This window comes from Hippopotamus amphibius, chromosome 1, assembly GCF_030028045.1.
Source record: "Hippopotamus amphibius kiboko isolate mHipAmp2 chromosome 1, mHipAmp2.hap2, whole genome shotgun sequence".
Lineage (NCBI taxonomy): Eukaryota > Metazoa > Chordata > Mammalia > Artiodactyla > Hippopotamidae > Hippopotamus > Hippopotamus amphibius.
The window spans coordinates 160,312,804-160,327,618 of record NC_080186.1 but is presented as its reverse complement, the minus strand read 5'-3'; the positions used below and the strand labels follow the sequence as shown (position 1 = coordinate 160,327,618).

At 44.0% G+C, this 14,815-nt stretch overlaps 1 protein-coding gene across 18 annotated transcripts in view; it reads left to right on the top strand.

The window, feature by feature from the left end:
- Positions 1–14,815, top strand: part of LOC130852001 (protocadherin gamma-C5) — a 182,605-nt gene that overhangs the window by 78,848 nt on the left and 88,942 nt on the right. The window contains exon 2 of one of the 18 annotated variants that reach the window (XM_057732785.1): positions 650–1,352. The exons of 13 other annotated variants lie outside the window; for them this stretch is intronic. In XM_057732785.1, the coding sequence (XP_057588768.1) occupies positions 650–679 (30 nt within the window). In that variant the 3' untranslated portion in view covers positions 680–1,352. Of the gene's footprint in view, positions 1–475; positions 1,353–1,513; positions 4,201–5,856; positions 9,239–10,065; positions 12,606–14,815 lie in introns of those variants that run through there. 4 more of the 18 variants (XM_057732793.1, XM_057732667.1, XM_057732697.1 and 1 more) reach the window with 4 other exon arrangements.

Below are 14,815 nucleotides of genomic sequence, written 5' to 3'. Positions count from 1 at the left end.
AAATAAATAAATTTAAATGAATAAATAATAACCTATTCAAATCTGCTGAGATTTAAGTTGAATTTTCCATACTCTATTTATATGTTTTTTAAAGTTTAATAATATTTTAGCTAGTCATTAAATATCAAAGCAGGTGCTTATTTCAAAGAAACACGTATTGCAAATAATCTAGTATGTGCATTTGGGTATCTTCATTTATTTTAAAAACTGTAACCATTTGAGGGGGCATGGTGAGCAGATCCATGAATTCCTAAAATTGCATGCAGCCTTACAGATGTCTGCATTCTTCTTGGTAGAGGAGTCAACACTTTGATTCCATTGCAAGGTTTTCTATGGGCCCAAAATCTTAATACTAACTACCCTAGAGGAATTTTTCTCTTCAATTTTTGTCCTTCTGGCTTTCCTTTTATATCTACTTTTCTTGGTGCTAAAATTGTACTCTTTCCCAATCTTTTTTTTTTCTCTACATTGCAAGATAAGGAATTTCCAAGAAAGCAAATGAAATGCTATTGTGTTCTGTGCTCAACCTCTGTGTCTGATTGTCTGATACACAGTCTTTGAAGACAAAAGAGAAAATCTTTGAAAAGTTCTATACTTGGGAGCATAGGGATATAAACATTTCTGAACAACCTGTTCTCTCTGTATGAAGGAATTGAACCTCCAAACTCCTCATCTTTGAGAAAAGAACTACTACTGGGTTGATGGGAATATACAATTGAAGATATGTATGCCACTTTATTTTGGACTTCCTCACAAAATGCAAAGAAGAGATTATATTGGCATCAAGCTCTGATGAAAACAGGTCATTTGACATAAATACTTATTTTTTTAAAAACCTATATCACTATTTCTATGTTTTTTTTTTAAATTACAGCACTTGTATGTATTTCTCTTCCTATTGCAATACAGACATGTTCCTTTTAGTGATTACCAGCTCAACTCATTTAAATAGGTCAAGTTAACTTCTAATAATATATTCCTGTAATAAAAAAAAACTTAAAAAAATTTATTGAGGTTTATAAAACTATTTTAGAAAAATTGAAAACCTTTTACATAATATTAATGCTAAACAAATATAATTAATTAGTTGATCAATCTAAAATTTAAAAATTCCAAGTGAATTATAAGGGGTATATCTCATATAGTTTCTATATGAATGTCTACTAGACACAGTTGGACCATTTAAATCATAATTTCAAATAAAATTGTAAGAATTTTCTGAATATAACTAGAAGCTCATAGGGAAGAAAATAAGCATTACTTACCTCTTAAAGTGGATATATTTCTATTGGGAAAATGAGTGTTGCAAATATCTATTTAATCAACTATTATTTTAATAGTTTGTAGTACTTTCATTCCACTTCATTCTACCAAGTAAGAAAACTACGAATAGTAGTTGATTCAAGGATATCAGTTGTGAAACCAAAGAAGTAATGTAAAGTAAAATAAAATATACAACAAAAAATAAGAGTAGCGTTTGTTTTCTATTGCATATATAGTGAGTGCAGTAACTTCTGAGGACTCTGAGCGCCGCTGTTCACCTACTAGGAGAGAACGGCAGCCCGCGCTCAATCCGGATTCTCAGGACTCCCAACTACGCAAAGCTCCACAGTTCTTGCAAACCGGCTGCAGAGGTGCAGCGAAACTCACTCCAGAATTTAAGGTTGCGCAGGCTGCAGACACTCCCTGCAGCCAGAGAAAGAAAAAGGAAAACAGCCAACACACACAGCGTGCCCAGTGAGGATTTAGCGAGAATTCCTCCGTCACCAGACAACAATGGCCGCTCAAAGGAATCGCTCCGACCGCAGCGCGCTGGTCCAGCTCTGCCTTTTCCTTTGTATGCGGTGGGAGTGTGAAGCTGGGCAGATCCGCTACTCCGTTCCCGAGGAGTTAGAGAAAGGATTTTTTGTGGGCAACATCTCCAAAGATCTGGGGCTGGAGCCCCGGGAGCTGGCGGAGCGCGGAGTCCGCATCGTCTCCAGAGGTAGGACGCAGCTCTTTGCTCTGAACCCGCGAAGCGGCAGCTTAGTCACCGCGGGCAGGATAGACCGGGAGGAGCTCTGCCCTCAGAGCGCGCGGTGTCTGGTGAGTTTTAACATTCTTTTGGAAGATAGGGTGAAACTTTTCGGAGTAGAAATAGAAGTAACTGACATCAATGATAATGCACCAAAATTCCAAGCAGAAAATCTAGATGTAAAAATTAATGAAAACGTCGCTCCAGGAATGCGTTTTCCTCTCCCGGAAGCTGTTGATCCTGATGTGGGCATGAATTCCCTGCAGAGCTACCAGCTCAGCTCCAATAAGCACTTCTCCCTAGCAGTTGAAAGCCGTGTCAATGGCGTTAAGTACCCGGAACTGGTCCTGGAGCGCGCCCTGGATCGCGAGGAAGAGGCAGTGCACCATCTGGTCCTCACTGCTGTGGATGGGGGTGACCCTCTCCGATCTGGCACTGTTCTCATCAGTGTGACTGTTTTCGATGCAAATGACAATGCACCGGTCTTCAGTTCGTCAGAATACCGGGTAAGTGTTCCTGAGAACTTGCCTGTAGGCGCACAGCTGTTGACAGTCACCGCCACTGACAGGGATGAAGGTGTCAATGGAGAAGTGACATATTCATTCCGAAAATTACCTGACACACAACTGTTGAAATTCCAACTAAACAAAAATACTGGGGAAATAAAACTATCAGAAAACCTAAATTATGAAGAAATGGGTTTCTATGAAATAGAAATACAAGCTGAAGATGGAGGAGCATATCTTGCAACTGCCAAAGTGTTGATTACAGTAGAAGATGTAAATGACAACAGTCCGGAGGTAACCATCACATCTCTGTTTAGTCCCCTGATGGAAGATTCACCTCTGGGGACTGTTATAGCTCTTTTAAACGTGCATGATCTGGACTCTGGGCAGAATGGACAGGTCACCTGTTCTATATTGGGGAATGTACCATTTAAGTTAGAAAAATCAATTGACAGTTATTATAGATTGGTGACACACAAAGTCCTTGACAGGGAACAGGTTTCTTCTTACAATATCACAGTAAGAGCCACGGATGGAGGAAGCCCACCCCTATCAACAGAAACTCACATCATCCTGCAAGTGGCAGATATCAATGACAACCCACCCACCTTCTCTCACATCTCCTACTTTACCTATATTCCAGAGAACAACCCCAGAGGTGCTTCCATCTTCTCCGTGACTGCACTGGACCCAGACAGCAAAGAAAATGCTCGGGTTATTTATTCCCTGGCTGAAGACACTATCCAAGGGGCACCTCTATCCTCCTACATCTCCATCAATTCTGACACAGGAGTATTGTATGCACTGCGATCCTTCGACTACGAGCAGTTTCGTGACCTGCAGGTGCAGGTGACAGCCACTGACAGTGGGAACCCACCACTCAGCAGCAATGCGTCACTGAGCCTGTTCATCCTGGACCAAAACGACAATGCACCTGAAATCCTGTACCCCGCCCTTCCCACCGATGGTTCCACTGGTGTGGAGCTGGCACCTCGCTCTGCAGAGCCTGGCTACCTGGTGACCAAGGTGGTGGCAGTGGACAGAGACTCAGGCCAGAACGCCTGGCTGTTCTACCGCCTGCTCAAGGCCAGCGAGCCAGGGCTTTTCTCGGTGGGGCTGCACACGGGCGAGGTGCGCACAGCGCGGGCCCTGCTGGACAGAGACGCGCTCAAACAGAGCCTGGTGGTGGTGGTCCAGGACCACGGCCAGCCCCCTCTCTCTGCCACCGTCACGCTCACCGTAGCTGTGGCTGATAGCATCCCAGACGTCCTGGCTGATCTGGGCAGCTTGGAGGTCCCGCACGCCTCTGATGCTTCAGGCCTCACTCTGTATCTGGTGGTGGCGGTGGCCGCGGTTTCCTGCGTCTTCCTTGCCTTTGTTACCCTGTTGCTTGTGCTCAAGCTGAGGCGCTGGCACACGTCGCGTGTGCTCCAGGCTTCAGGAGGCGGATTGGCGGGCGTACCAGCATCGCACTTTGTAGGCGTGGACGGGGTGCGGGCTTTCCTGCAGACCTATTCCCATGAGGTCTCGCTCACCGCCGACTCGCGGAAGAGTCACGTGATCTTCCCGCAGCCCAACTATGCGGACACGCTCATCAGTCAAGAGAGCTATGAGAAAAAGGATCCTTTGTCTTTGTTAGATGATTCGAAGTTTCCTATAGAAGATAGCCCTTTGGTGCCAGTGAGTTCTGTTTTTGCTCCTTTTCTCTCCTTTAAAAATTATGATTGGTTTTACTTTTAGGTTTGCAGCATGATAATGGAAACAATTTTTTCAACTATTTCAATGACATTTACTTCTTGCTAAAACATTGAAGAATATAACTTGATGGTTATTAAGGCTGATATGTTTTTATTTTCTGGTAAATATTCACCTAATCCCAATGAAGGTTTATTGTCATAGGCTGTTATGAGTAGCTTCACAGAGTCTTGTATTCTATAGTTTTGTTGAGTATAATACTTACAATTTCTAAGAGAGGAATTTCATACAGAAGTGTCTTCTCAATTTGTGTGTTCTGGTGGCTACATGCTGAAATCCTAGCCCTTTAGACAACCCTGCCTCTTGTTTTGAAGGCAGGTCTGGTAAGAATAGGTAAATGTCAGAAATGAATGCATTAGCCTCACTGGAAATCCTACCCATTTTCATTAATATTCTATTAACAATTCATAACAATGTGTGCTTACATTTTTCCAAGTGTAATCATACCTGCTAACACTGCAGCATCCATTTCGCCTGTGATTCTAATTTCATACTGTCATGTGGAAGACCTACCATTTTAATTTTACTTCCCTTGCTCAATAGGGATTTCAGAGAGCCTATAGAAGGTTAAATTAAGCAAATTTGGGGTTCTGCTCTCTCTGTACTTTTTGTTAAATTCTCCAATCTCTAAGGCTTAAATATATATATACATGATTTGGGGAGATAGACTTGTAAATGTTTCCATGTACAGAAGAAAGAGATGTGTGCCAAAGGCATTTCAGTGACTCTATATAGAGAAAGGAAGATCCACCTGAAACTCTGAAAACTCTGAAATTTAGAGTCAAAATAGGGAATTCCCCAGTGGTTCAGTGGTTAGGATTCTGCGCTTTCACTGCCTAGGATGCTGATCAGGGAACTAGGATCCTACAAGACCCCAGGCATGGCCAAAAACCCACAAAATTTTAGAGTCAAAATATACTTAAAGTCAAGAAAGAAATGTCATTTCTGCATAAGATCTGAATTCAAGCAGAGAAGTACACAGAATTCTAAACAGATGGTCAGTGGAATTACTGATGAGCCCATTTAGTTCAGTGAAAATAGTGATGTATTTGATTTGATCTCTTTTAATTTGTTAGTAATATTCTTATAAACTATATGGTAACATAAAGTCAAATTGTGTCCTAATGTATTTCAAAATATTTATGAGACCATGGCTTTTTTCGTGTCATTCAACTTTTGTTCAAGGATATATCTATGGAAGGACAGCATAGTTATTATCTTTAGAGTTGTAGTTATTAACTTTTAAATCATTGAAACTGTCATTTTAAATGTCTGCTCATGAGTGTCAAAATTATTATGCATCTATTTCAAATGATTATATTTTGAAAAATTGCAGGTTAAAAAACCCTACTCTTTTGGCATGGTAGCTATTGCAAGCAAATATGTTAAAGTATAATTATTTAAAAGCAATACAGGACACCTTGGATAATTGTAATGAATACGACAATGGTTGTATTCTAGTTCCTAAATATGGGGGTATGGACTTATAATTTCTAGCCAAATATAAGCCTGGATTGAAGGAAAAAATTTTTTCTTATCTTTAGTACTTTCCTTTGTGGATAATTACTCTTAAAAGAAATAACAGTGATTGGCTTTGGATGGAAGAACTGGATAGCAGTAGGTGATGGAATAGATCTACTTTGCACTCTACAGTCTTTTGTGCCTTTTTGATTTTGAAAGACATATTTCTACCTATTCAAAATCTATGTAGGTCTTCCTAGGTTGCGCAGTGGTTAAGAATCCGCCTGCCAATGCAGGGGACACGGGTTCGATCCCTGCTCCAGGAAGATCCCACATGCCGCGGAGCAACTAAGCCCATGCACCACAATTATTGAGCCTGCACTTTAGAGCCCGTGAGCCACAACTATTGAGCCCATGTGCTGCAGCTACTGAAGCCCACACCACACACCTATAGCCCGTGCTCTGCAACAAGAGAAGCCACGGCAATGAGGAGCCCGCGCACCACAACGAAGAGTAGCCCCCACTCACCGCAACTAAAGAAAGCCGGCGCACAGCAACAGCAACAAAAAAGACCCTACACAGCCAATAAAATAATTAATTAATTTTAAAAAAGAATTTTTAAAAATCTATGTAAAAATTTACCATATAAAATATATAGTAGTTTTGACCATGTGAAAAAAAGTTGCATGATGAAAACGGAATCACAGAGGAATAAGATTCAAATATTTTAGCTGCGGGTCGTCTTGCTTTTAAAGAAAAAGACTTGCTGAAATAGAGCGGAGAAAAACTAAGCTGCGGTTCCACACGGAGCCTCTGGGCGCCGCTGTCGGCCAGTACAGGTAAAGCGCTGAAGCCCAGGATTTCTCAGCCTCTTGCCGGGGATTAACTGCGCAGCCACCAAAACGGAGAGAAGGAAACTCGCTCGCACATCCAGGCTCCTGGCCGGGCAGGCTCTGCCCAGCACAAACGGATTCCCAGACCCAAGACTGGGGGTTCCGCCTGTCCTGGGCCGAATGCTTTACCAGTGCGCTAGTGTGCACTTTCTCCAACTGGAAAGACTGAACGAGAACTAGAGCGCGCAATGGGAGGGAGCTGCACGCAGAAACGCCCGGCCGGCTGGCAGCAGGTACTGTTTCCCTTCCTGCTGCCTTTGTTCTACCCCGCGCTCTGCGAGCAGATCCGCTACTCTATTCCAGAGGAGCTGGCTAAGGGCTCCGTGGTAGGGAATCTCGCCAGGGATCTAGGGCTCAGTGTCCTGGATGTGTCGGCTCGAAAGCTGCGAGTTAGCGCGGAGAAGCTGCTTTTCAACGTAGACGCGGAGAGTGGGGACTTACTTGTGAAGGACCGAATAGACCGTGAACAGATATGTAAAGAGAGAAGAAGATGTGAATTGCAGTTGGAGGCCGTGGTGGAAAATCCTTTAAATATTTTTCATATCATTGTGGTTGTTGAGGATATTAATGACCATGCTCCTCAATTCCATAAGGATAAAATAATCTTAGAAATCAGTGAATCTGTCAGCCCGGGGATGGGAACAATTCTTGAGTCTGCAAAAGATCCCGATATTAGTATGAATTCACTGAGCAAATACCACCTAAGTCCTAATGAGTATTTTTCATTAGTGGTGAAAGACAATCCTGACGGTGGCAAATATCCAGAACTGGTATTGAAGAAGACCTTGGACCGAGAAACACAGAGTGCTCACCACTTGGTGCTGACAGCCTTAGACAGCGGGGATCCGCCTCGAAGTGGCACCGCTCAGATCCGAATCCTGGTGGTGGATGCCAACGATAATCCCCCTGTGTTTAGCCAAGATGTGTACAAGGTCAGCCTTCGGGAGGACGTGCTCCCAGGCACCTTCGTGGTGAGGGTGAGCGCTACTGATCAAGATGAAGGTGTCAATGCAGAGATCACCTACTCATTCCTTGGTGTGGCTGATACAGCCCAGCACGTATTCTCTCTGGATTCTGCTACAGGAAACATAATAACTCATCAACCCCTGGATTATGAAGAGGTAGAAAGATATGCCATGGATATAGAAGCAAAGGACCGAGGATCCCTCTCTACACAGTGTAAAGTAATTATAGAAGTTTTAGACGAAAATGACAACAGCCCAGAAATAATCATCACTTCTCTCTCTGATCAGATTTTGGAGGATTCCCGACCAGGAATGGTTGTGGCTCTCTTCAAAACACGGGACCAAGATTCCAAGGAAAATGGAGAGGTCACATGTAATTTAAGTAGAGACATTCCATTTAAAATTCATTCTTCTTCTAATAATTACTACAAGTTAGTAACAGATGGGGCCCTGGACAGGGAACAGACACCAGAATACAACGTCACTATCACAGCCACTGACAAGGGCAAGCCGCCCCTCTCCTCCAGCACTACCGTTACCTTATGCATCACCGACGTCAACGACAACGCTCCAGTTTTCCACCAGGCCTCCTACGTGGTCCACGTGGCAGAAAACAACCCGCCTGGAGCCTCCATCGCCCAAGTCAGCGCCTCCGACCCCGACCTGGGGCCCAACGGCCACGTCTCCTACTCCATCGTGGCCAGTGACCTGGAGCCGCGCGCGCTGTCGTCCTACGTGTCCGTGAGCGCGCAGAGCGGCGTGGTGTTCGCACAGCGCGCCTTCGATCACGAGCAGCTGCGCGCCTTGGAGCTGACGCTGCAGGCGCGCGACCACGGCTCGCCCGCGCTCAGCGCCAACGTGAGCCTGCGCGTGCTGGTGGGCGACCGCAACGACAACGCGCCCAGGGTGCTGTACCCCGCGCTGGGGCCCGACGGCTCGGCGCTCTTCGACACGGTGCCGCGCGCCGCGCAGCCCGGCTACCTGGTCACCAAGGTGGTGGCGGTGGACGCCGACTCTGGACACAACGCCTGGCTGTCCTACCACGTGCTGCAGGCCAGCGAGCCCGGACTGTTCAGCGTGGGGCTGCGCACGGGCGAGGTGCGCACGGCGCGGGCCTTGGGCGACAGGGACGCGGCCCGCCAGCGCCTGCTGGTCGCTGTGCGTGATGGGGGACAGCCGCCCCTCTCGGCCACTGCCACGCTGCTCCTGGTCTTTGCGGACAGCTTGCAGGAGGCGCTGCCGGACCTCAGTGACCACCCTGAGTCCACTGACCCCCAGGCTGAGCTGCAGTTTTACCTGGTGGTGGCCTTGGCCTTGATCTCAGTGCTCTTCCTCCTCGCGGTGATTCTGGCCATTGCCGTGCGCCTTCAACGGTCTTCCAGCCCCAGCGCCGGGAGCTGCTTTGGATCTGTTCTCTGCTCCAAGTCTGGTTCTGAGACTCCTCCCAACTACAGTGAGGGAACGTTGCCCTATGCCTATAATTTATGTGTGCCTGGGAATCAAACTAATTCGGAATTTAATTTTCTCACATCTGTTGAACATTGTCGGGCCACACAAGATATTCTCAGCAAAGATAGCTCTTCAGTGCTATTGACTAGCATTTTAACTCCTAGTGTTGAAGCAGATAAGAAATCTTTTAAACAGGTAAGTATTTAAAATAATGCTTTTTATATTCCAATATGCCAATATATTCTAATATAGCACAGTTATTTCAAGATTCTAGATTATCTCTCTTGATAAAGTTCTTAAAATAAATCTAGTCCAAACTTATGGGTATTACTGTTAAGACTGAAGTTTACAATGCTGCAATCCCTCTACTATTCAAATACATTTTAAGGTAGAATATATAGAGAACTCTCAGATCAATTTTTCCTGATATAGAATACCTTTTAATTAAGGATATGGAATACAGTTATGTATTTATACTGTGGTGTTTTAAATGACAACCCTAATGCCATCCAAATTTTCTCAAACATTTTATCTTTATTTTACTCAATAAAGAAACATTGGTAAGAATTATGGTCATAATCTTAACTGATGATTTTGTTGGAACCGTGCTAGTTACACAACCACAAATGTTCCCTTCAGTCAGTAAAAATCAGAAGGAACCAAGTCTAACCTGCAAGTTTTCAGTTCCAGTAGTATTTGAAAAATTTTTTTTAATTAGCAAGGCTTTTTGATAATTACTCTTTTCATAAGTGCTCTTGGTAAGCCTTTAACATCACATTACACAACACTTTATTGTCTGCAGTTTCAAGCTTTACGAATAGTTATTCTCAAAGACGTGAGGGTAATCTTAGTTGAGTTTTTCTTTCTCGTTGCAATAATAAGATTGGGCTCTAGGCGCCGCTGTTCACCAATTAGGGAAACGGGAAGCTGCGAGCTAGAGTCCCTCCCTCCCCTACCTCTACAACACAAAGAGGAGTGGATACTCACAGATCCTGGTGCTGGAAACTTAAAAGTACTTCTCTTCGCTCTCTAATATATTTTGGATGCACTTGGCCAGTGACTTCGTAGATGCATAAGCTAATTCAGAGCCAAACATCTCAAGAAACCGCGGAATACAAGCTCAGCCACTGCCATGGCGAATCGCCGACTGCTCCTGGACCGCAGCGTGCTGGTCCTACTGTATATTTTCGTGGGGACGCTGCGGGAGTCTGGGGCCCGGCAGATCCGGTACTCGGTGCCAGAAGAGACAGACAAAGGCTTCTTCGTGGGCAATATTTCCAAGGACCTGGGGCTGGAGCCCAGGGAGCTGGCGGAGCGCGGAGTCCGCATCGTCTCCAGAGGAAAGACACAGCTTTTCGCTCTGAATCCGCGAAGTGGCAGCTTGATCACCGCGGGTAGGATAGACCGGGAGGAGCTTTGTGAGGCGGTTCCCTCCTGTTTTTTAAACTTAGAGATACTTGTGGAAGATACCCTTAAGATTTACGGAGTGGAGGTGGAAATAATGGATATTAATGATAACGCCCCCAGCTTCCGGGAGGAGGAAGTAGAGATAAAAGTCAGTGAGCATGCAACTCCGGGATCGCGATTTCCTCTTCCTAATGCTAGGGATCCAGATGTGGGAATGAACTCCCTCCAGCGCTACCAACTCAACCCTAATAATTACTTTTCCTTGCAAGTGCGAGGCAGAACGGATGGGGCCAAGAATCCTGAGCTAGTGCTGGAGGGGAGCCTGGACCGGGAGAAAGAGGCTGCTCACCACCTCTTCCTCACAGCCTTAGATGGAGGAGATCCCATCCGCCAGGGCACTGTTCCCATCCGTGTGGTGGTTCTCGATGTAAATGACCATATCCCAAAGTTTACACAATCTGTATATGGAGTGAGTGTTCCTGAGAACCTCAGCTCCGGAAGTCGGGTGCTTGTGGTAAACGCAACTGATCCAGATGAGGGAATCAATGGGGAAGTGGTGTATTCATTCCTGAATATGGAAAGCAAAGCTTCTGAGATATTCCAGTTGGATTCTCGATCTGGAGAAGTCTTAATACAAGGTTCTCTGGATTTTGAGAAATATAGATTCTATGAGATGGAAATTCGAGGCCAAGATGGTGGAGGTCTCTCTACTACTGCTAAGATGTTGGTCACAGTTGTGGATGTGAATGATAATGCTCCAGAAATAACTATCACATCTTCTACTAATTCAGTGCTGGAAAACTCTCCTCCAGGTACAGTGATTGCTCTTCTAAATGTGCAAGATCAAGACTCTGGAGAAAATGGTCAAGTCTCCTGTTTCATTCCTAACAATCTGCCTTTTAAATTAGAAAAGACTTATGGAAATTATTACAAGTTGATAACAAACAAAGCACTGGACAGGGAGCAGGTACAGAGCTATAATATAACGTTGACAGCCACAGATCAGGGAAGTCCACCCTTGTCTACAGAAACTCACATTTCACTGAATGTAGCAGATGACAACGATAACCCACCCACTTTTGCTCAAGCCTCTTACTCTGCCTACATTCCTGAAAACAATCCCAGAGGGGCCTCCTTCTTCTCCATGACTGCACACGACCCGGACAGCAAAGAGAATGCCCAGGTCACTTATTCTCTGGCAGAGGATACCCTCCAGGGAGCACCTCTATCCTCCTACATCTCCATAAACTCAGATACCGGCATTCTGTATGCACTGCGCTCCTTTGACTATGAACAGTTCCGTGAACTGCAGTTGTGGGTGACAGCCCATGACAGTGGGAACCCACCGCTCAGCAGCAACGTGTCACTGAGCATATTTGTGCTGGACCAGAATGACAATGCACCCGAGATCCTGTACCCTGCTCTCCCCACAGATGGCTCCACGGGCGTGGAGCTGGCGCCCCGCTCTGCAGAGCCCGGCTACCTGGTAACGAAGGTGGTGGCAGTAGACAAAGACTCGGGCCAGAATGCCTGGCTGTCCTACCGCCTGCTGAAGGCTAGCGAGCCAGGGCTCTTCTCGGTGGGGCTGCACACGGGCGAGGTGCGCACAGCGCGGGCCCTGCTAGACAAAGACGCGCTCAAGCAGAGCGTGGTGGTGGTGGTCCAGGATCACGGGAAGCCCCCTCTCTCAGCCACTGTCACACTCACCGTGGCCGTGGCCGACAGCATCCCCGACGTCCTGGCTGATCTAGGCAGCCTTGACTCCCCTGCCAGCCCTGACGACTCGAGCCTCACACTCTACCTGGTGGTGGCGGTGGCCGCGGTCTCCTGTGTCTTCCTCGCCTTCGTCATTGTGCTGCTGGCGCTCAGGCTGAGGCGCTGGCACACGTCGCGCCTGCTCCAGGCTTCAGGAGTTGGGTTAGCGGGTGTGCCCGCGTCTCACTTTGTGGGCGTGGACGGGGTGCGGGCTTTCCTGCAGACCTATTCCCACGAGGTGTCGCTCACCGCCGACTCGCGGAGGAGTCACGTGATCTTCCCGCAGCCTAACTACGCGGACACGCTCATCAGCCAGGAGAGCTGTGAGAAAAGCCCGCCTCTTTTGATAGCTGAAGATTCAGCTACTGGTTTAGGCAAATGTGATCCTACCAGTAATCAGGTGAGATTTATTTCCTGCCTCCCAATTGTTGATATCTCTGCACAGGTCTTTTAAGTGACTTTTTTCCTGAGCCTGTTATAAAAACTGTTGGGGAGGAGGGGTGGAGGTATGTTCTTGCATATTTAAAGCAAAACGTGTGAGTTTCTGTACTCTACCTTTCATCAAATTATCATCATTTTTCAGGCAGGTTTTGTGAAAGTTATTTTTTTTTTGGTCCTGGCAGATTCTTTTGTTTGTTTCTTTGTTTTAATTTCAAAGGTCCAGTTCAGTTATCATGGCTTGCTTTGTTGTAAGTTGAATTTTAGTAATATTTTTCTGTCACCAGTGTCTATCAATGTAAACTGGTTATGATTCAAATTAATGATTCATAAACATTTTTATTTATTTCATTTTGCCTTCATATTGCCTCCACTGATTTATAATTATATTCTACCATTATTTGTTTTACTTCTAATGTTTATATTTGACCCTGTTGATTCAATAGCATACTTTAGCTCTTTTTCTTTATCTATAATACATATACACATACAGTCACACATATAACACTTTTACACACATAAGCTTCTCTCTGAAACAATTCTGTTTTGATTTTTGGTGGCTGGTAATATATTTAGATCCTGTTGATTATTTCAACTTTGTCTCATTTATTTACCCCACTGAAACAAGACATACTGACCGCCTTTTAAATACGAGGCTCTCTTGGGAGAGGAAATGTAAAACACATTTTTTTTTCTTAAGTTCTAGACATCTTTTCTATTTCTACAGTGAAGCCATTAAATTGTTCTGAAGAAACAATTGACTTGTAGAACTGATGTTATTTCCTCTTATTCTTTTACTTGTACTTTAGTGTCTGTATTGTTGAAGGGTTTTTTTTTTTTAATGTAGTAAATTCTCCTACAGAAATAGCTTTTATTTTGATCCAGTGCTTCTCAAAAAGTTATTTTCAAATCTGGTAAACACGCTTACATTTTTTCAGATTTATTCATATGGAACAGTTTGTGAATATAAGAGATGGAGTGGCTGTTTAGACTTCATGAGACTGATTTAGCTGGTATTCCTCTGGATATTTCTGTTTGTTTTCACTATGCTTAGGAGTCTTGGATTCCTTCATTTCCTTTGTAAACTCATTTTTAAAAAATTTTATTGAAGCATAGTTGATTTACAACATTGTGTTAATTTATGCTGCACAGAAAAGTGATTCCATTATACATATATATATTCTTTTTCATATTCTTTTCCATTATGGTTTATCTCAGGATATTGAATATAGTTCCCTGTACTATACAGTAGGACCTTGTTGTTTATCCATGCATATAATAGTTTGCATCTGCTAATCCCAAACTCCCAATCCTTCCCTCCTCCACCCCTTCTCCCCCTTCGCAACCACAAGTCTATTCTCTACGTCTGTGTGTAAACTCATTTTTTAAATTGAAGTATAGTTGATTTACAATGTTGCGTTAGTTTCGTGTAAACTCATTTTTGTATTAAATATAAGTATACTTAGTTCTTATATTCAGAACCAACTTGTTATTGAAGCCCTGATTGTTACCTAATAATGTGTTATCTGAAGCAATGTCTAGGAACGTCAAGGGGGGAAACTTATCTAGGGTATTGATCTGAGGAATCATCTACATAGTCAATTCAGCTCAGCACTTTCACACCACTTCTAGATATTTGGCCCAAATTACTTGCATATTCAGTTCTCTTTCAAGATATCCTTTCTCATTTCAGAATTGACCTTTCTATAATTAACTATAAGTTGAGTATGTAATGTTTGGGCAAAAAAGAATTTCAACTGTAGGGAAAGGAAGTCCTGCAACAGATGCCTAAACTTTTCTTGAAGTCAAGAAAAATATTAAAGTGTTTTGAGCACCTAGGAATAGAATTTATGCTTATGGGATTCCAAACTGAGAAAAAAGATTTAAGGCATTTTACTTGAACTGAAATTAGATGAATAAAAAGATTATGAAGTGTTTGCTGGAAGAAGGAGGTTGTTTCATTTTTTTTTTAAAACATAGTCTGAACTAGTTAGGAGTTAGCAACCAAGATCTTAGAGAATAAAAAGGAAAGGTTGGTTTTGACACTTGAGATTAGGGTTATTTTGATTAGAGGTAGTGGTAAAGTTCTGTTGAGATGCAACATATGGTGCAGTTAAATAAAAGGATAAAAATAAAACCCTCACATTTCATATCATTTAATTCCTACAGTAA